This window comes from Lithobates pipiens, unplaced genomic scaffold (genome assembly GCF_037356315.1).
Source record: "Lithobates pipiens isolate NorthernLeopardFrog02 unplaced genomic scaffold, aLitPip1_a1.2 Scaffold_18, whole genome shotgun sequence".
In the NCBI taxonomy this organism is placed as follows: Eukaryota; Metazoa; Chordata; class Amphibia; order Anura; family Ranidae; genus Lithobates; species Lithobates pipiens.
The window spans coordinates 382,043,023-382,069,185 of NW_027507758.1; the positions used below are offsets into that span (position 1 = coordinate 382,043,023).

At 43.3% G+C, this 26,163-nt stretch overlaps 1 protein-coding gene across 1 annotated transcript in view; it reads right to left on the reverse strand.

Annotated features, from left to right (window-relative positions):
* The window catches only part of CSMD1 (CUB and Sushi multiple domains 1), a 2,539,710-nt gene that overhangs the window by 670,660 nt on the left and 1,842,887 nt on the right, over positions 1 to 26,163 (reverse strand). Inside the window, exon 23 of the mRNA XM_077487775.1 lies at positions 4,061 to 4,217. Coding sequence (XP_077343901.1) covers positions 4,061 to 4,217 — 157 coding nt within the window. The remainder of the gene's footprint in view (positions 1 to 4,060; positions 4,218 to 26,163) is intronic.

Consider the following 26,163-nt stretch of genomic DNA (forward strand, 5'->3'; position numbering starts at 1 on the left):
TAGGCATTAACATTTGTTGTACTCTTTGGCGCGAAGGGGCTAAACAAAGAAGAAAAATTTGTTACAATTTCTACGTTAACCTCTGCTCCTTCATTGTGAAATTCTCCACAGATAGGACAGAGCTATATCCAAATATTCAAGTGAATAGAAAATGTCACTCATTCATTTTGAACTATTGAAGTTTTAAGTGGACCCAGTATCACGCTATTTTTATATGATGTTATTAATACATAAGCATTTGCTTTGTTCATTTCAATTGGATTCAATTTCTAAATTCCCCCTCACAGGTTAAAGACTTATCAATGATGATTAAAGTCCAGATCTGGGGAATCTGAAATGTCTCCCTTGCACCAGAGCTGCGCCCACACTACACGGTTTAATTGCTTATGCCATGTGCTCTGCCATGCTTTGGCTGTGGACTGTCCCTCAATGATCAATGTGGCACTAATTGTTCAGGAAATGTCCAACAGGCTAGTTGTGCACAAGTTGATCAAAAGATCAACTTGTGTACAACCAGGGTTCTCATACATGAATCAAAATTTGGAGCAACAGAAGTTGGCGTGGCCACTGCTGGTGGTTTGCCAGTGCATGAGGAGCATGGGCAAAGAACTTAAGATAAAAATAATTACCAAATGGACATTATCTTATTTTATGTAGGTTTGCTTATAATTTTTTCTTTGACTAATATTATTTTATTAGCATTTATATTCAGTCACAAAACCAAAAGTAATCTTATATAAAATGTGTTCACTTCTGTCAGCAGAAACTCTTTAAAAACTATGAAACACGCATACATTTGGGAATCAATGAATAGGAAAGTACATGACCGGCTACTGCAGTATTTATTCCAACAGTTCAGTCAGTATTCCCTTTGTAGATAGTGGTGATTGGCACAGCAGGATGGTCCACAGGGAACAGAAAAATCTCAACGAAGGTGTTGCTACATTTTTCCTTCATGCTGCTTTTGCAAAGTTCTGCATGAATGAATTACAATTTCTTCTTTATATTTGTATTGCACAGCACTGCAATGGACCCTGTGGATTTTTAAATGGATGTAGCAGTTGTGACAGACTCCAATGAAATACAGTTATATGCAATGCTTTAAATTCTAGTTAGTTCCTTAAATCTTTCCAGCTCAAAAAACCTGGATGCTAGAAAAAGCTGAAGTAAAAAATTTTATGGATCCCATTTAGTAAAATTGTAGTGTTTGCCTCCATACTAGGATGGAATTAACAAACCTCCAGAAGAAAAAATTTGTCAAATGAAACAATCCTAAACATTATTATTATCTATTTAAAAGTATACATAATTTCTTCATTGTTACATTTTTACCACATAACGCCAAAAGGAAACATACACTAAAGCCTCATACACACAATCAGAATTTCTGCAGACAAAACCTTGGACTTTTGTCCGAAGGCGTGTGCCTGGATTTTGTCTTGCATACAAATGGCAAGGAATTGTCGGCCAACAAACACGAACGTAGTGACATACTACCTGTTTTTTCAGTTCATTAGTGCCACCTTTGGGCTCCTTCTGCTAATTTCATGTTAGCAGAAGTTTAGTGAGTGTTGATTCATGCTTTTCATTTCATGCTTTTCATTTAGCGCTTTTCAGTTTGTTTCTGAACGACCGTTCGTCAACCAAACATGTTGCGGAATCAGAGGAGATAACGTGTTATTTATTATTGGCCTTGGAGTTATTGCTTTGACCAAGTCCAGAGCAAAAACAGGAGGAGGAGTTCTTGGACCAAAAATTGGTTGCTTTATTAATCATGACCAATTATGTCATATGCCTTTACTGAGGGAGCTCCAGGAGAATAATCCAGATGTTTGTCGGAAATATCTCCGGATGACAGACCCCTGCTTTCCCCAACTCTTGCCATTGTTGACCCCTTATATTAAGAAGTAGGACACATGTATTAGGATTTCATGATTAATAATGATTTGATTTGTTATATTTTCTATATTGTTGGATGCATAGAATGCACTTTATGGTTAAGTTCTATTGGCAGATAGCATGTCTAATTGTATTTGTTTTCTTTTTATATGCACAAAAAAATTGTCGAGAATAATACTTGGCTATGTGTTTTTTTACTTCAGATTACAGTTTGGGATTAGGCAGTTACATTTAAAAAAATACATTGTAAAATTGACAAATGACACCAACATAGTTGTATCTTTGATCGTAAAAACTACGGTATAATGGTGTTGAGGTAACTTGCCCAAATAAAAATAAAAAGCATAATAATATTATTCTTGATATCACTAGAAAAAAAAAGCCTTTGAAAATGTGTTTGCTATAACTCCATCAGTATCACCAGCAAAGCCGCTTCATTATTATCCCATTAAAGAAAAAGAGAATTGTGTGCTGCATTTGGAGATTTCATAATTTGCCACGTCATGAATGCTAATTCACCATTACGAGTGCTAGTTTACAAGACCGACTGCTTCTGACTCGTCCTTTCTTCCGAGCATGCGTGTTTGTACTTTGGACTTTTGTCCGGCGGACTTATGTACACACACTCTGAAAATCCGATGACAGACATTTGTCCACGGAAAATTTTAAAACCTGCTATCCAACATTTGTCTGTGGAAAATCTGACAATAATTGTCTGATGGAGCATACAAACGGTCAGATTTTCCTCCAACAGCCTGTCATCACACAATTCCTGTTGGAAAATCCAATCGTGTGTACGAGGCTTTAGGCTTGGTTTACTCTATGAACTGCATGTGAATCGCACAGGAACTGAACCTCATTCCTGTTCAATTCACATGCGATTCAGAGCAGTGCATTTTGAGCCTATTCAAAATGAATGTGCTCAAATCACACCTCATTGCACCAAAGAAGTGCATGCACCTTTTTTGATCTGCACCGCAACTAAATCGCAAGGATAGAACCCTTTTGGGAAGACTTTAAAGCCAGATAAGGTATTCCCCTATCCCGGGTTCACTTTCTCTTCCATATCCCTCCTTTACTGATTAGCCAGTATAAAAGGAGTGTATTGCCTTTCCTTTTGAATGCGGCTAAGTGTTTGCATCCAATCTATTGGAAACACACACAAATTCCTATCCGGGAAGAGTGGATACGCAAGGTAAATGAGATCAGGCATGCAGAGGACTGGATAGCGACTTGCAAGGGTACATCCAAACACTTCACCAACATTTGGGCAGTATGGCATGATTACATTTCCAACCCAGGATTCGTTTCCTCTAGTTTGGACTTGATGTTGTTGGAGCTGGCAGAACCCTCCCTTAGACAGTGTATTCAACCCCAGCAGCAGTGAATCAGATCCATATGTACCAATCTCTTTTCAACAGAAGCAGAACATTAGACTGGCATCTGTCAAATGGTCCTGCTAGAAAAACAGTATTTGATCAGCTGCTGCAGCCAATGGGTGGAGCCTTGATCAGTGTATTCTGATCTGCAGCAGGGGAACTTCCTGCATCCATACAAGCGATGTGAAGTTTTGTTTTTTTCATTCAACACACTTGCTGAATAAAAAAATATCTGAAGTATATACCCAGCTTTACTCTTGTAAGGCAGATAATTATCTGTGTTACTGTCATTAACCTTTTAATCTTGTTCTCTATATTTCACATACCAGTGACCTTATTACATATCATATTACTGTATTTCTGTATTTTATCTTGGGTTCCAACTAATATTTTATCTGCTAATGCTGTGTTTTATTTATCTTCCATTTGATTCTTCTAATTCTTTATTTGATTATTTTATTATTCAGCCTTTCTCTTTATTTATAAACCACAATAATTCTTTTTGTATTTCTCCCTATTTTTTTTCCCCACAACAGATCACTAATGTCAATGTCCAGTTTAAACATGTAAACTGCAATTAATAGAGTTTTGTCAGTATGACCATATTATATTGAAGGCGCATTATTCTTGGTAGTTACAAGCTCATAAATGTGTTACTTATTACTGAGAAAATCACTAATCAATAACAATAATAATTACTCTTAATAAATGAAAGAATAACACTTTTAAAGAAAAAATATCAATGAAAATGATTGTTTCCAAAAATGGTTTGGGCTACTTACTGCTGTAAGTTAGGTGAAATCCAATGTCAGTGTCCGATCCATTTGTATTAAAGTCTATCCACAAATGATTTGATGTACTGTTGAGTATTACCTTTAATAGCTCATTTTTTGTAAAGGCACCTAGAAGTCGAGAAGAACTGTGTTTTCCATCATAAACCTTAAAGAGAAGAAGGGTTTATTAATGGTAAATAGAACATATTTACATAGTGATTTAAAAAGATTCCTTAATGTGTGTCCAATTCAAGTACTGTTATAGTATCTCCAAGCTTAATTATGTTATCAAGGGTTACATTTTGACAGGTCCGATGAAGGATCCAAACATCTCATTGCTGCCATGACTTGTACAATCAATTATGTTTTCAAATATTTTCAAACCTTTTCTTTACCGATACAATTAATATTTATACCTGCACGCATCCTTTGAGATTTCATAACCTCAGCCTTTTTAATAATCTACTTATACAGCCACAAAAAAAAAGAAAAGATTGGTGACATTTTAGTAGAGTGTGTCTTTTCTAAGTTTTCTAAGATCATCAATGAGCAAGAAAAAAGAAACTGTCCACTCTGTTCCTTCCTGTCAGCTTCTATTAAAAGGAAATTGGAAATTTGAAGCTAAGCTGTCATCTTACATCTTTCCTCAATGTATGAGGTGACTTTTGGATTAAGGTATGAAAAATGAACTTCTATATAACAATTTAAAGAAAAACCTGTTAGTAATACTATTTATTGTCCAAATACAATTTCTATATTCTGTTCACATAAGCCTAAAGTGTTTGTGAACCTGCAAATAAAAAAAAATATATAAAATGTCACTGTCTCTTTACACATTTCTATGTGTTTTCTTTTCATAATAATAATATTGTAATCATGCCTGTTATTCTTCTCAATTACCTAGTTGATCCTGCCTGTGCCCCCCTCCTGATAGTAAACTGACTGTGCTAAGCACAGACAAGCCATGATCAGGTTATGTCTCCTGTCATAACACTGTTGCTACAGGCACACTGTGCAAGAGCATAGCATTCCTGTATCTTCCGTAGTCAGTGTAAGACAACACCCCCCCACCCATCCCTTCTGTTTTGACTGAAGGCGGCTACCATATTCAGCCACTCTTCTCCTCCTTTTTTGTGAAGAGGGGCCATTGAAAGAGGATAGTGAAGTAATAGTGATGTTACTCTTGCTATGATGTTGCTTAACCATTAACCCTAAACAAAGCTCATTTGGCTGTACTTCTGTGGATTACAGGTGTACAGTTCGTTCTGAACTCCTGTGACCTGTTTTCAGCAGAGAGCGGGCTGAAGTCCACTCTCTGCTGATGTTATAGAATCGGTCCAGACTAGGGTGTCATTACGACCAAAGAGTTGGGATCTACCCACATGCCTGGACCAGCTCCAGCGCCGAGCTGTGGGAACAGAGTAATTGGTAGTGATCAGTCGCTCAGTTCTCAGTGTTATGCCATGTACACACGATCGGACTTGCGTACTTGGCCCGGCGGACCAGAGTCCGTCGGACAATTCAAACGTGTGTGTGCTCCAGTGGACTTTTTCTTCCCCAAAGTCTGGTGGACCTAGATTTAAAACATGTTTTAAATCTTTCCACCAAAAGTCCGCCGGACCCAGTTCCTGTCGGGAAGTCATCTGTATGCTGGTCCGACAGACCAACTACAACGCAGTGGCAACTACAGCACCTGCTGGGTAACCCCCTACGGCAAAAAAATGGCAAGCACCCCCCTCCTGAATCGTACCAGGCCACATGCCCTGTGGGTGCTTTGGGGAAGGGGGTGCCCTGTGGCCCCCCACCCCAAAGCACCTTGTCCCCATGTTGATGAGGACAAGGGCCTCTTCCCAACAACCTTGGCCATTGGTTGTTGGGGTCTGAGAACGGGGGGCTTATCGTACCCCTACCCATTCACCTGGGGGAAAAAGTGTCAAAAAAACACACTACGCAGGTTTTTAAAGTAGTTTATTAGACAGCTCCAGGGGTCTTCTTCTGACTTCTCCGCGCTTTCCGGTTCTTTCTCGCTGGGCTCTTCCGCTATCTTCTGCTCTTTTTCCGCTCTTTTGCTATCAGAGGAGCCTGGCTTTCTCCTTTGTCATTGCTGTCACCGTCGTCTTCTTCTTCTTCTTCCTTCTTCTGTTCTTCCAATGTTGACACAATGCTCTCTCCCGCTGTAATGCCGTGGACACGGTGCGCAGCAACTTATATAGGCCTACGGGGCTTGGCCATCCAGCACCCAGTGACCCCATCCCTTATGGCGTCACAGTCCCAGGGCATGCTGGGACTGTGACATAATGCTGGTAGGTCACAGGATAGTAGTTCATTCTGCACTCAACATTGGGTTAAAGTCCCTTGTCATCTGGGGTTATTCAGCCAGTCCATGCTCATTAAAGGTCACGACTTTAAAGTGAGGATCCATCCAGATGCCTGAACCAACACCTGGTTTAGCCTGGGCCAGCCCCTCCCACCCCCCTGCACAGCCCATTGCTACAGTGAGCACTGAAGTGGAAGTGCACAGCTCTCTGCAAAGAGTGGATGGGTAGAACTGAGTGATCAGTGGTCTTTATCACTCAGTTCTCACTGCAGAGCTGGTGGGGGACAGATGCAGCATCATATTAATGCTGCATCCCCCTAGGTGAGTGTAAATGTTTGGGTTTTTTAAGTCCATACTTTCAGTCAGGCAAGTCAGAACTATTTTTGTTAGTTTTTTGTTACAGAATGGAGAAGAGTTACAACCTTACTAAGGTATAAGATCACACGATGAGACCAGGAGATTAACTTGTTAATTCATGGCAAGAAATTAGTTATTTTTTACTCAAAATGTTAAAATGACTTGGTAATGCTGAAGTGTGCCTCACTGGTTCATATAAAAATTTGAATTTTTTTTCACAATTTTTTTCTTGAAGATTAGAGCAATGCATATACATGATGAATAAGTAAGGAAGCTTCTTAACCCCCCGGCGGTATTTGCGAGTCTGGCTCGGGTGGAAGTTTTATACCAAATGCGGTAACCCCGAGCCAGACTCGGGACCGCGTCGCTGAATCCAGGAGGACGTTTACTTACCTTCTCCCTTGGATCCAGCGATGTCCCCCCCCTCTGCTCACGGAGCCAATCTCCGTTCCCTGCGAGCGTTGCGACGCACAGGGATGGAGATCGGCGCCAAATTCAAAACGTGAAACACACACTATACATACAGTATAATGTAATCTTACAGATTACATTGCTGTATGTAATTATTTCACATCCCCTTTGTCCCTAGTGTTCTGCCCAGTGTCCTGCATGCAGTTTTATATTATAAAAACTGTTCTTTATGCCTGGAAACTGGAGATTGTCCATAGTAACCAAAACTGTCCCTTTACATCAAAAATGATTTTAGACCAGCTAGAAAACAGCGATAATAAATTGGAATCACTCGCAGAATTGAGCGATAGCGATTTGTGGGGAGATCCGTCATCAAATATTGAAAAGTAATGACAGTGTCAATTCTGCAACTGAGCAAATTTCAGTGTTTTTGATTTGATTACATTATTGAATAATTGTTATTATTGTTATATTATTATTTGGTATAATTATTTATAGTTATTTATTATATTATAATTTATGATTTAATTTCTCAAACTTTATCATACCCGGGATGTCTGCTAGACTCTGGTTTGGACAGATTTAAGCAAGTTATTCCTAAGAATTACAGGACTACAATATAAAACGCCAAATTTTCATGCTTTTAGCACCTAAAATCCGAAATAATCATACCGCCAGGGAAGTTAATGCAGTTTTAAGGGTAACCTTACATGGTAATGGTGCATACATTAGAGTTCTGATGAAACATTTATGAATTGCTTATAATACATTTAGTATATAAGTTCCCATTCACACCTGAGCGTATCGTTTTTAGGTGTTTTACCCGGCGTTTTGTCGAGTGTATTTGCACGTTGCCATGCAGCGTTTTCTGGCGTTTTTGAGATTTGGCTTTTTTTTATTAGCCAATAGGAAAAATTATCATCTGATTCATCATTTGTTGCTATGTTTTTAGAATTTTTCATCTGCTTTCTGCTCCAAAAACATCCAAATCTGCCCAATTCCAGGGTCACAAAAAAGGGTCCAGAACTTGTTTGAGCTTCAGGCATAGGGCTTCAGGTGACTTGGAGTGGAGATGTGAACCATCTCCATAGAGAATAATGGCTTTTTTCCCCTCAAGCGTTTTGTAGCTTCAGGTTATAAGCTACAAAATGCTCAGGTGTGAATGGGGCCTAACTGACTGGTGTAGATTCTTCACTGTCTGAAATGTGCAAACATGCACTATAAATTATATATAGAGAGTCGTGAGAAGGAGTTGAATTTGGTCTCTGGTAGACCAGAGATGAGGAAGGCAAGAAGTGTCAAACATGAATCTTAAAGAAGAAATAAGAATACAGAAAAAGATGGGTAAGTGCATTCCCATAAAGACAGAAGTTTTAAATATGAAAAATTAAGAGAATAAATAGCATTCAGGGGTAATTAAGGTGGAAGAAGGAAAGGAAGAAGTAAGTATGGGTAGTGTGGGTTGCGGGTATTAACATGTCATATTGAAAGGAGGAAGTGATCAATATTCATATGGTTATTATAGTTGAGCCAAGATATCCACATTTTAAGGAATTTGGCATGGGTGTCATTAAATATGTCTGTACATTTCTTTCATGAATGTTTGGTTTCGTCTGTGCTTTAACTATAGTTTTTCTGGAGCTGACACCAGACTCACAGTGGCCCGCCATCCACCTCACATGCTCCCGGACCACAGCTCGGTGCACACAGCATGGTTCATGGAGCCACCTGCCCGTGGATTAAAACGAAATCCATCTGGGACATGCTAGTATGGGCATCAGCTAAAATAGCAGCGGAATCTTTACCTCAGTCACACTACCCGAGCTCATCTAAACCGCACAAAGGGAACGGTAAGTCAGATACAGACTTAGGAATCGCCCTCCTCCGCTCACTGACCGACTTAACATCTCCAGACCTCCTGAGGCAATTTGAGAGAATGCTCACCAGAGCACTCCAACAAAGAGGACTATAGACCTGGAACAAAAAGTAGATGACATAGAAATCCTCACACATAATCACTCAGAGGAGCTGGAAACACTAAGAGAAGAGAATCTAACACTTCAAACATGATTGAAGACTTTGAAAACAGAGGCAGGTGATCGAGCGTTCGCATCAGTGGACTTCCTGAAACCATCATAGACGTACAGTCCACAGTTAAAGCCCTCTATCAGGAACTAGCACCAGCAATGCCAATAGAAAGTCTAGAGATGGATAGGGTCCATCGGGCCCTAACCCCTTGTCAGACAGATGGTCCACCCCACGATATAGTCGCAAACCTCCACTACTTCCGAACCAATGAGCAGCTCCTGGCCGCAGCCAGCAACAAAGATGCATTGATCTTTCAAGGACCCACCTACCAACTTTTCCAAGACCTGTCCCCACTCATGATAACCAAAAGATCCTTGAAACCCCTTCTCTAAACCCTACAGCAACATTCACTTACAGATGAGGCTTCCCTTTGCTGTTTGCTTTTCTTACCAGGGCAGCGGCTACACCTGCAGATTGTCCAAAGACCGTCAAGCAACTCTACACCACCTTCAACTCCTACCCACCAGCACACTGACAGATAATATCCATCTGCTTGAAGCTTGCCACAGAAAACCCGGAATGCCAAGACAGCCCACGGTCAAGCCTACTCTCACAAAAGAGGATGTCACTCATCCCCAACACTGCAACAACTTGATTCAATGGACTGAATGCCCCTCCATTGACTGTGAGGTTTTTTTTCTTTTTTCTCTCACCCACATGGCCAGCCACAGACTTTTCATTATCTCAGTTGGTGGTCAGACTGAACTACTCCACCTCACCTGCAGAAAACTGAGTAACTCAGTAACTCAATGATACCAGAACCCTGGCTCTTCATGCCACGAACCCTAGATTTGGATTTGTGGAAACCAAATCCACCTATTCCATGTAATTTACAGCAAATGATCCCCAGGGTCACTACCTCCTAATTACAGGACCTCTATGATCCCTCGGAAACATTGAAAAGCCCTTATATTACACATAACTCCACACATTTTGGTATACCCCAAATTCTTCCTCTCCAAAGCAACATATTCAAAATTATACTAATGATTCTAAGGACTCATAGTTAACCCCTGTTCCCTGCTTCTTTACTGAATGTACTGTATGTATTTGAGATATGGTCTACTCCTCAATTACGAAGAACAATGGTACTACTGCTTGGGTCCCACCAGACCTCCTTACACACCATTACAACACAGACTAACTACTGCTGATTTGTACCTTAAGGCTGAGACCATACCCCATCCACGCACTCCTAATCATTACTGTACTTACTGGTATCATAACTACTGCTAAGAACACTATGTCATTGAGCTCCTGATGCTTATATTACACCGATTAATTCATAATTTTATATCTTCCATGTTTTTATGGTTGACAACTGATACTACTCCTGTTAGGCTGCTCTAACCCCAGCGTTCATCACTGCACCTCCACCTAGCTCATAGCGCCTATAAAGGATCTAACCTATGGCAGTTTTTTTGAACCTCAAGCTCATACTATTTTACAAGTCTCAGGGGCACATTTTTTGCCCTTCTACAAGCACTGCCTTCTACAAGCACTGAATTTGATGGCTTTTTTGACCACAAAGGCATCACTCTTCTCTTTTTCTGACTTTTCCTCTCTTTTTCTCTTTCGCCCAATTGTTACCCATCCCTGGTGCTCACCGGAGAACCCTAATCACAGAAGCTGTTCTTGCGCTAGATCACACTTAAATTTTCAATGGCGCCACTAAATATATTAACTCTCAATGTCCAGGGGCTCAACTTACCACAAAAATGGACCAAAGCATTTAAATCTTTCACCTCTTCTAAAGCACACATAGTATGTCTACAAGAGACTAATTTTACTCCCTGTTCCACTCCCAAATATTTCAGTTCAGCATACCCCCAAGCATATACAGTGTCAGCAGACACCAAATTTAAGGGAGTACTCATTGACTTTCACCACACCACCCTCTTCACCCCCCTGGTGGAGATCAAGGACCCAGAAGGTCGCTACCTAATTCTCTCAGGTCTACTCCTGGATGTGGAAGTAACTATAGTATCATACTATTCACTCAACCCCTCACCCCTTCCTTTTCTTTCCCACTTATTGGAAGTAGTCGATTCCCCCAAACAGGGTACTCTTCTCCTATGCAGTGATTACAATCAATCTCTCTACCTGTTCCTAGATAAATCCCCATAAATGCCTCCTCCTAACAGAGCAAAACATATATTTCAGCAACTCCTACAACAACACTCACTAGTTGATTCCTGTCGCAAACACAATCCTACCCGGCAACAATATACCTTCTACTCATACACACACAATACGTTTTCATGCATTGACCACATTTTCCTAACGACTGGTTCCATACCCCAACTACTCGCTTCTAACCTTCTCCCAATCCCATGGTCAGATCACAGTGCAGTCCTTACCACCCTTTCCTCCTTAGCTACATCCACTAAGGATCCTTCCTGGACCATTAATGATGACATACTAGCCCACACATCTCACCACCTTGAGATAGAAATGGCTCTTAAGAGATACTTATATACCAACTCAACACCAGATATCTCTCCTCTCCTCCTATGGGAGGCTCAGAAACCAGTAATCAGAGGAGCCTGCATTAGTCAAGCATCCTATCTTAAAGAGAAGTATCTCACTCACTAACGTCTACAATCAACAATTGAAACCCCTCATGAGGCATTTCGGGCTGATCCATCTTCACCAAACTGGTAAGCCCTAGAAAAATCTAGACTAGAACTTGACCTATTTTTAACAGAGGTATCTGAAAAAACTCTAAGACACTCCAGGCATAGGCATTACACCAAAGTGAACAAACCTGATACTTTCCTTGCTCTCTCCCTTAGACACTTGGATCATGCCCCTAAACCAATTCCACTGAAGATAGGCCAAAATCTATATACCTGCAATCCAACTAAAATTCTCCAAATTAAAAAAGAAAAACACCGTACCACTCTTTACTCAGGAACAGACACCTTTACAAGACATTAAATCAGTAAAACTACATAAACGACCTGGACCTTGCGGGTTCTCAGCTATGTACTATAAAAAAGTTGCTGACCTACTGGCCCCCATACTGGCCCCCTACTGGCCCCATAAAGCCTACAATTCAATACTTAAAGAGGAAGTAAACCCTGATGGGTTTACTTCCTCTTTGATTCCCTGCAAAGGTAAAGCACAATGGACTACTATGCATCGCATAGTAGTCCATTATGTGTCACTTACCTGACACAGGGGCCAGCGAAGTCACCGCTGTCCCCTTTTGTACAGAGCCTCCATCTTCTTGGTGGGTCTCGCTGCTCCGACGCTGTCATTCCACAGAGCCGCGATGACGTCACTCTCGCGCATGCGCACGGGAGCCGCCACTCGCGGCATATCGCCATTAACAGAGGTGCTCTCAGTGTGCGCATGCGCCGTAGACCGCTGTGCCTGTCTTCTGGCAAATATCTCCTAAACCGTGTAGGTTTAGGAGATATTTATTGGACCTACAGGTAAGCCTTAATCTAGTTTGTAAGGGTTTAAAACCACTTTAAAGACAAAAAACCTTTTACTCTGAAACACTGATGACAACCATTTCAATGCTTCCTAAACCCCAGACTGAAGACTCCTCCTGTTCAAACTATCGGCCTATATCCCTTCTCAATTTAGACATTAAATTGCTAGCCAAAACCTTAGCCACCCGCCTCAACCTTATTATTGGTTCCCTTATACATAGGGACCAAGGGGGCTTCATTCCAGCTAGACAAGCAGGTGACAATATTCGACGCACAGCCCACTTGACACATATAGCCTGTGCCTGTAATATCCCCTTATACTTTATATCTCTAGATATAAGAAAGGCTTTTGACCCTGCATCTTGGTCTTATTTCCAATTCATACTCAGGCAATGTGGATTTTCTCTCTTGGATATCAGCTCTTTACCCAAACCATACTGACTTTGTATGATACATGGGTTATAGATCTGAAAAGAAGAAACACGCCAGGGCTTTCCACTCTCACGGCTCCTGTTTGGTCTAGCTATTGAGCCCCTTGCTCACATGATTCGCCAAACCCCTAACATACAAGGGTTGGAAAATGGCAGTCAACATCACAACTTATGTCTATTTGCTGATGATGCCCTACTTTTTCATGTCATCACCGCTAACCTCCACTCCTAACCTCCTCAAACTTTTAGATAACTTTGGCTGATTCGCAGGACTTAGAGTCAACCCAAATAAATCCAAGGCCCTAAACATTTTAATACCTCTGACCTCTTTTCTGCCAACTATCCCCCAGTGCTTAAACACCTCACTAACTTCATGTCCAAATGGTCCAATTTACCACTAGCCTGGATGGGCAGGATAACAGCAACCAAGATGCCCATTCTTCCCAAAATACTATACATTTTATGAGTGTTACCCATCCCAGTCCCAAGCTATTTCCCTTGAATACTGCAACCACGTGTATTTTGCTAAATCTGGGGTTCTACTAAACTCTGCATACCCTGATATACCCTATACCTACATAAAATTGGAGGCAGTCTTAGTCTCCCAAATTTCACAAGATACTACCACGCTGCCAATGAGATAGATAGCAATAGTTGGTTGAATGTGATCCACTTTCGGTCGCTAACTTTCTTTGGCTCTGCCCCCCTGATTGCCATAATCTGCTCAACCCAGAAACCCATCACTCCCTCTCTCTCTGGGATCATCTCAAGTCCAAGAATTCACTCCAATCACCCTATAACCACATGCTCTCCTTCCTTTGCAACCCCACGTTCTATCCAGCTTGGTCCTCACCAGCCTTATTTAGAATTTGGTCATCCTCTAACCTCCTCCGAGCCTATAAATCCATGTCTCCTATGGGAATAAAACTATTCCCTCCTCTCAGGCAGTCACATGACATCCCCCTTCTAAAAAATACCTCCAGATTAAGCCCTTTCTGGCACCGCTAATCCTAAAAGATTCCTCCGCACACTCCATGTTCCTCTTTGAGCAAACTTGCAAGAATGACCCACATAGGCATGGTCTTATCTCAGCCCTTTATTCACATACTCTCAACACCAGATCTGCTACCATCCTCTCCCAAGCCTCTAAGTGGGAAAGTGAATTGAACAGGAGGCTAGATATTGTTGATTGGAACCACATCTGGCAAGCCACGAAATCCTCCTCACAGAATGTTGTGGCGTTAGAGACCAACTATAAAGTTTTAACTCAGTGGTACTTGGTCCCCCGCCAGGATTGCTAAATATGTCCCCCACTACCCCGCTAGTTTCTTTAGAGGATGTGCCACCCAGGGGGCCTTCCAACAGATATGGTGGATATGCCCAATAGTGCAAACATTCTGGTCAGATCTTTTGAGCATGCTTTCTACCCGATCCAATATGAACATCCAGATTAAATCATGAAATTATTAAATCTAAAGCCAACAGACCTAACACAATGCCAATTTAAACTCCTCCTGCAGGTCACAACAACAGTTAAACAAATTATAACAAAATCATGGAACATCCCTAGACTTTGCATCTTGGCAGTGAAAAACAAGGCCACACAAGCTATGATCCATGCTAAAATTGAAGCGGTCTTCTCCGATAGTGTAGCCAAATATGAAGCCCTCCGGTCCCCACGGGTGACTCACTTTCTTCCACCCAGCTTTGATGAATCTCTTCCACTACCGTAATAGATATCATCACCAAATGGCATATTGATATTCTCTACTAGGTTCCATCTGGTGACACCAGGGGGTCCCCCTACTGTCTTCACTTCCTTCCCCTTTCCTTCTCTCCACTTTCTAAGCTTTTCTACACTGCTTCTTCCTTTACATACCCCCAATATGGTAGCCAACTTCCCAGAATTATATAGAACACCACAGTAGACTCTCCCACACAAGTACTATCTCACTGCATTGTGTAAGCTCTACCTGTTAATTGTGCTATCGGTGAAAACTTAACCACTATCCATAAGCTCCAGTTGACTTTGGGTGTAACCTTGCGATGCTTAATAGGTATCTAAGGTATACATGAATGCATAACACCCTAAGTATTAAACATGCATGGCCCTAACTAAAAGTAAACGGTTAAGCTACAGTACCTGTTTATTTTTTGTCCATTTTTAAGGACCACAGTTTGAAAGCATCACTTGATTCCTTACTGACCTATAGAATTTTTACACATGAGATTAAAGGTTAGCTGAATCATCTCCCCCTCATCACACAGTTTATTCCCAGATGGGGTGTCTGAGGGTATCAGTTGATCCTCCTGACCTTGAACTCAACCATTGAAATAGATTGCAATGTTTGCATATGTTTATTATACTTGTTCTTTCAGTTGAACCCATACATACGACCCTACTTCCTACTGTATGGTTGACATTGTTTACACCCCCTTCTTTTTCTTCTGTTCTTCCTGAAAACTACAATAAGAATATTGAATAAGAAGAGCCAATCAAACAAACAAAAAAAAAGAAGAAAAAAAAAAAGGAAGTGAGATCCATCTTGTAAATTCACAATAGATCCCTATCCCTATACACTGCCTGGCCAGGAAAAGAGGTGCAAAAACCAGGCCACATGCTATTGTTGAAAGGGATGTAGGTGTGGCACTGTTCATGTGTTATAACATGTATGAGTTCCCAATATGCTTTAAATAAACTTGAGTGTATAATACATCCTATATTGGTAAACACTGCTCATATTAAAGTGACTAGAGCTAAGGTGTTGTGAAAAAAAAAGAGTAAATTCAAAGTAACAAGTGCTCTTATTCCTATGTGCTTCAGCCTCTAAAATTGATCTGTAGTGGCCAAATGATACGGTCCTTATAAATATGTAAATATATATGCAGTCCTTCAATCCATAAAAAAATTGCATGAAAAAATGAATATTCCCAGAAAAGTAACAGGTGCTCTTAAAAAGTGACACTGGTGTTCTTCAATCTTTTGTGCTGGTGGAAAAGTTTATAAAACACCAGTGTCAATTTTTAAAGAGCACTTGTCACTTTTCTGGGAAAATATATTTTTTTCATGCATTGAAGGACTGCATATATGTAAATATATGTAAATATGTACATATTTATAAGGATTGTATCATTTGGCCACTACATATTTTTTTTTTCTATTTTTTTTATATTTATAGATTAATGTGAATTGCTCTTCTGAAACCTTTTTTTGTTTTGTTTTTTATGTGACCGGCACAGCACCAATCAGGTACGTATAAACACAGACTCATACTGCAGAGCACATATATTATAAGCCCCTTCCAAGTATATTTCCCTGCAGATGCCATGGAACAAGGAAAGAACATGTGACCCCACAACAGTGCTGCAGGAATAAGGTACAGTGACATGATATACAGTATGTGATACACAGTGAATGAATTATGGCAATTAAGACTTCTGTTTAGTATGGCTTTAAAATAAGGTAAGACTATTACTAATACTAATAGGCATGGGATTGTCAAGCAAATGGTATAGAGGCTTGGCCATTGCAGTACGTTCCAACTTTAAACAGTGCCCCTCAGCCCGCAGAAGAGCCTCCAGCCCTCCATAATGCCTTTCAGTGAACATTACTAAAGTTGGGGTGCTGAATCCAAACCCCATTGAAATCAATAGGTTAGAAAACAGTGGTGACTATTTTCTAGCCTAATATGAAAGGGATTGCCAAACAAATGTCATGGGGGCTGGGTACTGCCTAGGGTCATGCACCAAAGTGAAAAGCTCTGTTTGTTAACAAAAAACCAAGGATTCCATTCATCTATACCAGACCCTTATTCTAGATCAGGGTCTTATAAATATTTTAATAGGGTAGCCCCAAAAAAATTGCACTGTGGTTCCCTTTCTAATTCATACCAGGCCCTTTTGTATAAATTTTATGGGGGAGCCCTCTATGCAAAAATAAGTCCCCCCAAAAATCCCTACCAGGCCCCAATTTGAGCATGCAGCCTGCAAAGCCAGAAAACTGAGGGAAAAATGATCAAATGTGCTTCCCCTCTTGAGCTATTCCAGGCCACATGCCTTCAACATAGGGGGTACCTTGCCAGTCAGATCCCCCTGGAAAATTATCTTGTCCCCATGTCGATGAAGACAGGGTACCCCTACTCATTCACCAAAAAATTGGATAAAAACAAAGACAGTTTTTGACAAGTCCTTTATTTAAAAAAAAAAACACACACATACAAATAAAAAAAGTCCCACCATCAACATCCATCATCAATAACATCACCCAGTTATGAAGATTACATCAAGCACGATGCCCAAAGCCTATCAACCCACTGAATGAAAAAATAAAAACACCAACTGCTGAGGCATTACTGATCCTAGGAACCTATTGACAATCTGCTCTCCTCACACTACTCAACTTTGTAATAATGAGTGCTCAAAGTAAATACCATTGATTGTTCTGTTCCAGAGCCAAATGCAAAGATGCAACGTCACCAGCACTCCAAGTAGACATGTTTTGCATGTTTACTGTGAAGACAGCATCACATAAGGCATAAGAAACTGATATTTTAAGGGCCTCATAATGTTTCTTTCTCAAGTCAACATAGTGACACTATTTGGAGTGCTGTTGACCTTGCATCTTTGCAATTGACCAAATATAATCATGTCCATATATGGTCAGTGACGTCACTTGTGTGACCATGTCCCTTTGTATACAGTATATCAGCTGCCATCTGCCAGACCAGTCATTTGGCATGAGTGAAAAGATGGGATGTGTGTCTGCGGGTGGCAGGCATTGGGTGTCATGACTGATGTGAATCTACAGCACTGGCCAATGTGATTGATAATGAATATACATCCTGGTTTTTTTTTTTTATAAAGGGACTTGCCAAAAACAGGGTTAGTGTTTTATTTACAAGTTACATTTTTGGTTAATAAATAGGCAGGCCCTGGTATCTTCGTGCTTATTCTTAATGGAGGCTTCCTTATTCTGATAAGTTCTCCACTCGCAGACCCCAAAACCACCAGGCCAGGGTTGTGGGTGAGAGGCCCTTGTCTTGATCAACATTGTCATATGTTGCTTTGCCAGGGAGGCTCACATTGCACTCCCTACTTTCCTGGCCTCCCAGGTTGCATTTGCAGATTAGGGCCTGATATAGATTTTTGGGGGGACATCATGCATTTTTTTTTTGTTTCTTGGATTTTCCCCATAAAATCAATTCTGGTATGTTATTTGGAATGGACCTCACACCATTTTTTGTCTTTTTGTGAATGGGACCACCTTTGCATTTTTTCCAGACCTAAAGTTCCTGGTATGAATTGGGGAACACTCTCCTTGCTCAATTGCTTACATGGCCAGGGCCCCAGCCTGACCAGTGCCATCTAGTCTCCCACAGTACCCTCACAAAGCCTCAGTCACCCTTCAAAGATCCCAGACCCCTCCAGTTACCATTACCTCACAGCTTTTCCAAGAATCTTCCAGGAATCCCTATTCCCAAAAGTAAAATCAAGACCCATCCAGAGTCATCTAGCCCCCTAGCCCCATCTTAAGCTTGTAATTAGGGATGAGCCGAACACCCCCCGGTTCGGTTCGCACCAGAACTTTCGAACGGACCCCAAATTCGTACGAACTTTAGAACCCCATTGAAGTCTATGGGATTCGAACGTTCGAAATTAAAAGTGCTAATTTTAACGGCTAATATGCAAGATACTGTCCTAAAAAGGGTTTGGGGACCTGGCTCCTGCCCCAGGGGACATGGGTCAATGCAAAAAAAAGTTTTAAAAATGGCCGTTTTGGCGGGAGCACTGATTTTAATGACGATTAAAGTGAAAAAAAGTGAAATATTCCTTTAAATATGGTGTCTGGGGGGTGTCTGTAGTATGCCTGTAAAGTGCCACGTGTTTCCCGTGTTTAGAACAGTCCCTGCACAAAATGACATTAAACGGAAATAACACCATTTAAAACTGCTTGCGGTTTTAATGTTATATCTGGTTCCTGCAATATGGTTGAAAATCATTGAGAAAAATGGCATGGGTAGCCCTCCCTGCCCATTACCAGCCTATTTGGGTCTTGTACGCATATTAAGGGGAACCCTGTACCCATATTAAAAAAAGGAAATGCGTGTGGCCCCCAGGCCCTATATACTCAGAACAGCAGTATACAGGCGGTGCAAACAAGACAGGGACTGTGTAGGTTTGTTGTGTTAAGTTGAATCTGTTTGTAATTTTCAACTAGTACATTTTTAAAGTGTAGCTCCAGTCAAAAAAACTATTTTTAAGCTTTTTGGAAAACATAGGGAAGGGTTATCACCCCTGTATAATTTGTTTTGTCGTCCATCTTTTTTCATCTCACTTGCTGTTGTCTCCTTCCGTTTGCAAGTAGGAGATGTTTGTAAGTTGGATGTTTGAAAGTAGGGGCCTGCCCTATATGCTCTGCAGAAATGGCGGAACAAGGTGTTGGTTTTGCCACAACATTGTAAGCCCTCAAAGTGACTCTTGGTGGGCGCTGGAGCGCCCTGCTGTGAACGATTATATCAAGAATTGTAATTACATGCCATTGTTGAACAGTGGTAGAAAAATTGACCTTTGGTGGTTGTGGTGCTGGTGCCACAACACTATAAGTCCTCATCGTTACTCTGGGTGGGCACAGGAAGGGGCCCTCCTGTGAAATATTATATCAAGAATTGTAATTACATGTCCCTGTTAAACAGGGGCAGAAAAATTTGGCCTTAGGCACTGGTGCTGGTGCCACCACACTGCAACCTCTCCCATATACTCTAGTTTTATTGCAGGAATTAGCCCTGCTGCAAAGCGTTGCATCAAAAATTGTACTTAAACGCCCCTGTTAAACAGGGGCAGAAAAATTGAGCCTTAGGCACTGGTGCTGGTGCCACCACACTGCAACCTCTGCCATATACTCTAGTTTTATTGCAGGAATTACCCTGCTGCAAAGTATTGCATCAAAAATTGTAATTAAACGCCCCTGTTAAACAGGGGCAGAAAAATTGGGCCTTAGGCACTGGTGCTGGTGCCACCACACTGCAACCTCTGCCATATACTCTTGTTTTATTGCAGGAATTAGCCCTGCTGCAAAGCGTTGCATCAAAAATTGTAATTAAACGCCCCTGTTAAACAGGGGCAGAAAAATTGGGCCTTAGGCACTGGTGCCACCACACTGCAACCTCTGCCATATACTCTTGTTTTATTGCAGGAATTAGCCCTGCTGCAAAGCATTGCATCAAAAATTGTAATTAAACGCCCCTGTTAAACAGGGGCAGAAAAATTGGGCCTTAGGCACTGGTGCTGGTGCCACCACACTGCAACCTCTGCCATATACTCTAGTTTTATTGCAGGAATTACCCTGCTGCAAAGCATTGCATCAAAAATTGTAATTAAACGCCCCTGTTAAACAGGGGCAGAAAAATTGGGCCTTAGGCACTGGTGCTGGTGCCACCACACTGCAACCTCTGCCATATACTCTTGTTTTATTGCAGGAATTAGCCCTGCTGCAAAGCATTGCATCAAAAATTGTAATTAAACGCCCCTGTTAAACAGGGGCAGAAAAATTGGGCCTTAGGCACTGGTGCTGGTGCCACCACACTGCAACCTCTGCCATATACTCTTGTTTTATTGCAGGAATTAGCCCTGCTGCAAAGCGTTGCATCAAAAATTGTAATTAAACGCCCCTGTTAAACAGGGGCAGAAAAATTGGGCCTTAGGCACTGGTGCTGGTGCCACCACACTGCAACCTCTGCCATATACTCTTGTTTTATTGCAGGAATTAGCCCTGCTGCAAAGCATTGCATCAAAAATTGTAATTAAACGCCCCTGTTAAACAGCGGCAGAAAAATTGGGCCTTAGGCACTGGTGCTGGTGCCACCACACTGCAACCTCTGCCATATACTCTTGTTTTATTGCAGGAATTAGCCCTGCTGCAAAGCATTGCATCAAAAATTGTAATTAAACGCCCCTGTTAAACAGGGGCAGGAAAATTGGGCCTTAGGCACTGGTGCTGGTGCCACCACACTGCAACCTCTCCCATATACTCTAGTTTGATTGCAGGAATTAGCCCTGCTGCAAAGCATTGCATCAAAAATTGTACTTAAACGCCCCTGTTAAACAGGGGCAGAAAAATTGGGCCTTAGGCATCACCCAGAACCAGAAATGTTCTTCCAACATATCAGCGGAGGAGGAAGAGGATAGACAATCAACATAACAGGACAGTCACTCAGCATCAGCATAGGCAGTCTTGAAGGGATGTGATATTTAAAAAAAAAATAATTCTGTTACATCAGCTTCAGGTGCTTGGTAGCTGTGGGTGATCCAAGACTGATTCATCTTGATGAAGGTCAGTCGATCAACTGATTCGGTAGACAGGCGCACCCTGTGATCGGTAACAAAGCCACCAGCAGCACTGAAGGTGCGTTCCGAAAGAACGCTGGATTCAGGACCGGCCAGTAGCTCAATTGCATACTGTGCAAGCTCTGGCCAGTGATCCATCCTCAAGACCCAGTAAGCCAGAGGATTTTCGGTGGAAAAGGTGTCCAAGTCTGACCTTGCCCCTAGGTATTCCTGCACCATGTAAATCAGATGCTGGCGATGGGTGCTGGAACTGATCATACCTTGGGGCTGCGGACTAAAAAATTGTCTGAAAGCATCAGTCAGACGGCCACCTTCTCCACCGCTCCTTCTGACCGATGCCTCAGCAACACGTTGTCCAGGACCAGGAGTTTGTAACCTCCCAGTCTCTGGGAACGCTTTGCACAGACCTTTCTGCAAGGCCTCCCGGAGATGTCTCATCCTCTGCTCCCTCTGCGATGGCAAGATAAGGTGGGCAACCTTACCCTTGTACCGTGGATCAAGGAGAGTGGCCAGCCAGTAATGGTCCCTCTCCTTGATCTGAAGAATACGAGGATCCTTCCGCAGGCTTTGCAGGATCAGGGAGGCCATGCAGCGTAGGTTAGCTGAGGCATTCGGTCCGGAGTCCTCTGGGTCACTAAGGACAACATGATCCGCAGCTACCTCCTCCCAGCCACGTACAAGTCCACGTGTTTCTTGGGACTGTAAATCATCCCTACAAGACTGCTGCTGCTGCTGATGCTGAGTGCCAGCCTCCACCTCCATGCTGACACAATCATCCTCCTCCTCCTCTTCCTCCTCCTCATCCTCTTCCTGTGTGATGGGTGGCACAGCAGGAACACTGTCTGGATAAAGGGGGCCTTGAGAGGCAAGGAAGTCCTCCTCTTCCTGCCTCTGTTCTGCCTCAAGTGCCCTGTCCATTATTCCACGCAGCGTATGCTCCAAGAGGTGGACAAGAGGTACAGTGTCACTGATGCATGCACTGTCACTGCTCACCATCCTTATGGCCTCCTCAAACGGTGACAGGACAGTGCATGCATCCCTGATCATGCCCCACTGGCGTGGTGAGAAAAAACCGAGCTCCCCTGACCCTGTCCTGGTGCCGTAGTCGCACAGGTACTCATTGATGGCCCTCTGCTGCATGTGCAGCCGCTGCAGCATGGCCGATGTTGAGTTCCACCTGGTGGGCATGTCACATATAAGGCGGTTCTTGGGCAGGTTCAACTCCTTTTGGAGCTCAGCCAGCCGAGCACAGGCATTAAATGATCGGCGGAAATGCACACAGACTTTCCTGGCCTGCTTCAGGACATCCTGTAAGCCGGGGTACCTGCCCAAGAACCGCTGCACCACCAGGTTAAGGATGTGAGCTACACAGGGCACATGGGTCAGTTGTCCCTGTCGGAGGGCGGAGAGGAGGTTGGTGCCATTGTCACAAACCACCATTCCTGGCTTAAGCTGGCGTGGCGTCAACCACCTCTCGGCCTGCCCCTGCAGAGCTGACAAAACATCTGCCCCAGTGTGGTTCCTGTCCCCCAAACAAACCAGCGCAAGCACGGCATGGCATCGTTTTGCCTGCGTACTTGCGTAGCCCCTGGAACACCTACGGAGCACCGCTGGTTCTGAGGACAGAGCACTGGAAGAGGCCATGGAGGAAGAAGAAGAGGAGGGGGTGGAGGAGAGAGGTGTGTCACAACCAATAGTAGCATTTTGGAGGCGTGGTGGCGGAACAACATCCAACACTACTACACCTTGTCCTGCATCCTTCCCAGCTGCCAGAAGAGTGACCCAATGGGCCGTGAAAGACAGGTAACGTCCCTGTCCATGCCTGCTGGACCATGAGTCCGCGGTAATATGCACCTTACCGCTGACCACCCTGTCCAGCGAGGCAAGGACATTGCCTTCCACATGCCGGTAGAGAGCCGGAATCGCCTTCCGTGAGAAAAAGTGGCGTTTGGGGACCTGCCACTGAGGAACCGCACATTGTACAAACTCACGGAAGGGGGCCGAGTCTACCAACTGAAAAGGCAGCAGTTGAAGTGCTAGCAATTTAGCCAAGCTAGCATTCAACCGCTGGGCATGTGGATGGCTGGGAGGGAACTTCTTTCGCCGGTCCAGCAGCTGGGGAAGGGACATTTGCCTGCTATAATCGGACGTGGGTGCCGCTAGCAGAGTTCCCGGAAGCACTTGGCTGTGACACATCTAATTCTACACCTTCATTCCTCTCAGAGCAGGTTTCAGAGAGGACTGAAGGTCTAGTGGGGTTGGAGATGCCAGCTGATGAGGAGCAAGGAGAGGTCCGCTTTGTTCTTTGGTGTGGGTCTTTGAGGTACGCGTGCCAACGAGCTGCATGGCAGGTCAACATATGTCTGGTCAAGCATGTGGTGCCCAAGCGGCTGATGTTTTGGCCACGCAAGATACGCTTGAGACATATGTTGCAAATAGCAGCAGTGCGATCTGATGCACTCGTCTCAAAAAAGGCCGACACCAAAGAACTTTTAGAATAACGCGCAGAGGCAGCGCCCTGCACAGGCGGAGCTCTGCGGTGTGATTCAGTCGGTGTGCTGCCCCTAAGCTGGCCCCCGGAGGGCATCCTGCCTCGTTGGACATGTGCCTCCTCCTCCTCCTCCTCCTCCTGCTCTCTCCTTCCAGGCACCCACGTGGAGTCAGTGCCCTCATCATCCCCTCCCTCTTCATCGCTGTAGCAAACCTGGCAGTATGCTGAAGCTTGTGGAACATGACTGCCAGCTTGCTGTCCTTCTTGAGCATCCTCTCTCTCAGCGCTCATGCTACTGCCTTCCTCTAGCTGAGTGTCATCATCAGAGCCCACAAAACACTGGGCATCCTCCTGGAGCATGTACCCAACACTGTGCTCAAAGAGTTCAGGAGACTTCTCAGGAGGACGTGGTGGGTCTAGGGAAGGAGTCACTGATGATGACATTGAGAGGAGGGAAGACGATGCGTTGGCAGCTGCTTTGCTAGTACCCTGAGACTGGGTGAGAGAGGATGAGGAGGATGAAGAGGGCTTGGTCATCCACTCTACCAAGTCGTTGGCATGCTGCGGTTCAACATGTCCAGCTGACGAAAAGAAGGACAAGCGTGTCCCATGGCCACGTGCTGATGACAATGCACCGCGTCCACGACCAGCACTGTTGTCTCTAGACACAGAGCCTGCTTGCCCTCTTTTATCGGCTCGCGCCTGTCTGCCTCTCCTTGCTGGCCTTCCAGACATGGTAATGGCCTGAAGGGAGTTGGGTAAAACAGCAGTGTAATGGAGTCACACAACACCCACTAAGCCCTGCAGATGGCTCTATTAGAGAACAGCAATAAATGGTAGATACAGGTGTATATTGTGCTGGAGTCACACAACATCCACTAACTCCTGCAGATGCCTTTATTATAGAACACCAGAGATAAAGGGGTATACTGTAATTGAGCCACACAACACCCACTAAGCCCTGCAGATGGCTCTATTAGAAAACAGCAATAAAGGGTAGATACAGGTGTATATTGTGCTGGAGGCACAAAAACCCACTAACTCCTGCAGATGCCTTTTTTATAGAACACCAGAGATAAAGGGGTATATACAGATGTATACTGTGCTGTGCTGGAGGCACACACAACTTCCAATAACTCCTGCAGATGGCAAGTGGGCTCAAATAGAGAAGAGCTATGTAGGTGGATATAGCGGTGTGTACTGGGTACAGAGCATGCAGACAGCACGCACAAGCTCCTAACACTACTGACTGCAAGCTCTATTATAAAAGATAGATCCCTAGCTATATAGGTGAGGTGAATATAGCGGTGTATACTGCGGTCAGGGCACACAGACAACAACCCCTACGCAACAGCAAGATCGAAAATCGTCCGAAAACGATCGGTGTGTACTGTGTTGAAGGTACACAGAACACCCACTAACTGCTTCAGACGCCAACACACTACACTAGGGCGCCGCGCTGGCGGCCTTATATAGTGTGGGGTGTGTACTACACAGCCTAAGCTATGATTGGCCACAGGCATCCTGCCTGTGGCCAATCATGGCTCTCCTCGCTGCTGGCGCTGTGATTGGCCAAGCATGCGGGGTCACAGTGCATGCTTGGCCAATCATGAGCCAGCAATGCATTGCGATGACGCAGTGCATTGTGGGGCGTGAGCGCCACACGAATTTGGCGTGAACGGCCCATAACGTTCGGAATTCGCCGAACGGGCGAACAGCCGATGTTCGAGTCGAACGTATGTTCGACTCGAACACGAAGCTCATCCCTACTTGTAATGTACTTCTAAGCTCTATATAGTTTCCCCCATACTGACACCAATCTCAAGGTATATTTAACTCCTACAGATCACCAAACATCACATTTTTCTTTCCCAGAATTTTATTGTATGGACAAACTTTTTTTTTTTTTACTGTTGATGCATGGGATATGTCCCAATGGGCCAGACACTAAAGTAGGGACCAAGAGAAGGAGGAGCAGAGGGTAGTGGGAAGAGATGAAAGGCCAGGAATAGCAGAAAAAGGGATGCTAGGCCTGGGTGGCTAAATCAGATGTAGCTGTGTAGCTGTGTGTTGTATGCTACTGATCAATGCTGAGATCATCTTGAAAAGACATTGATTCATGTATGATAAAGCAATAAATGACATTATCCAGCAGTTTTGTGCTATATAATGATTTGAACATTTCCAATGGATCCTGAATGATTTTCATTAACACATTTTCACAAATATAC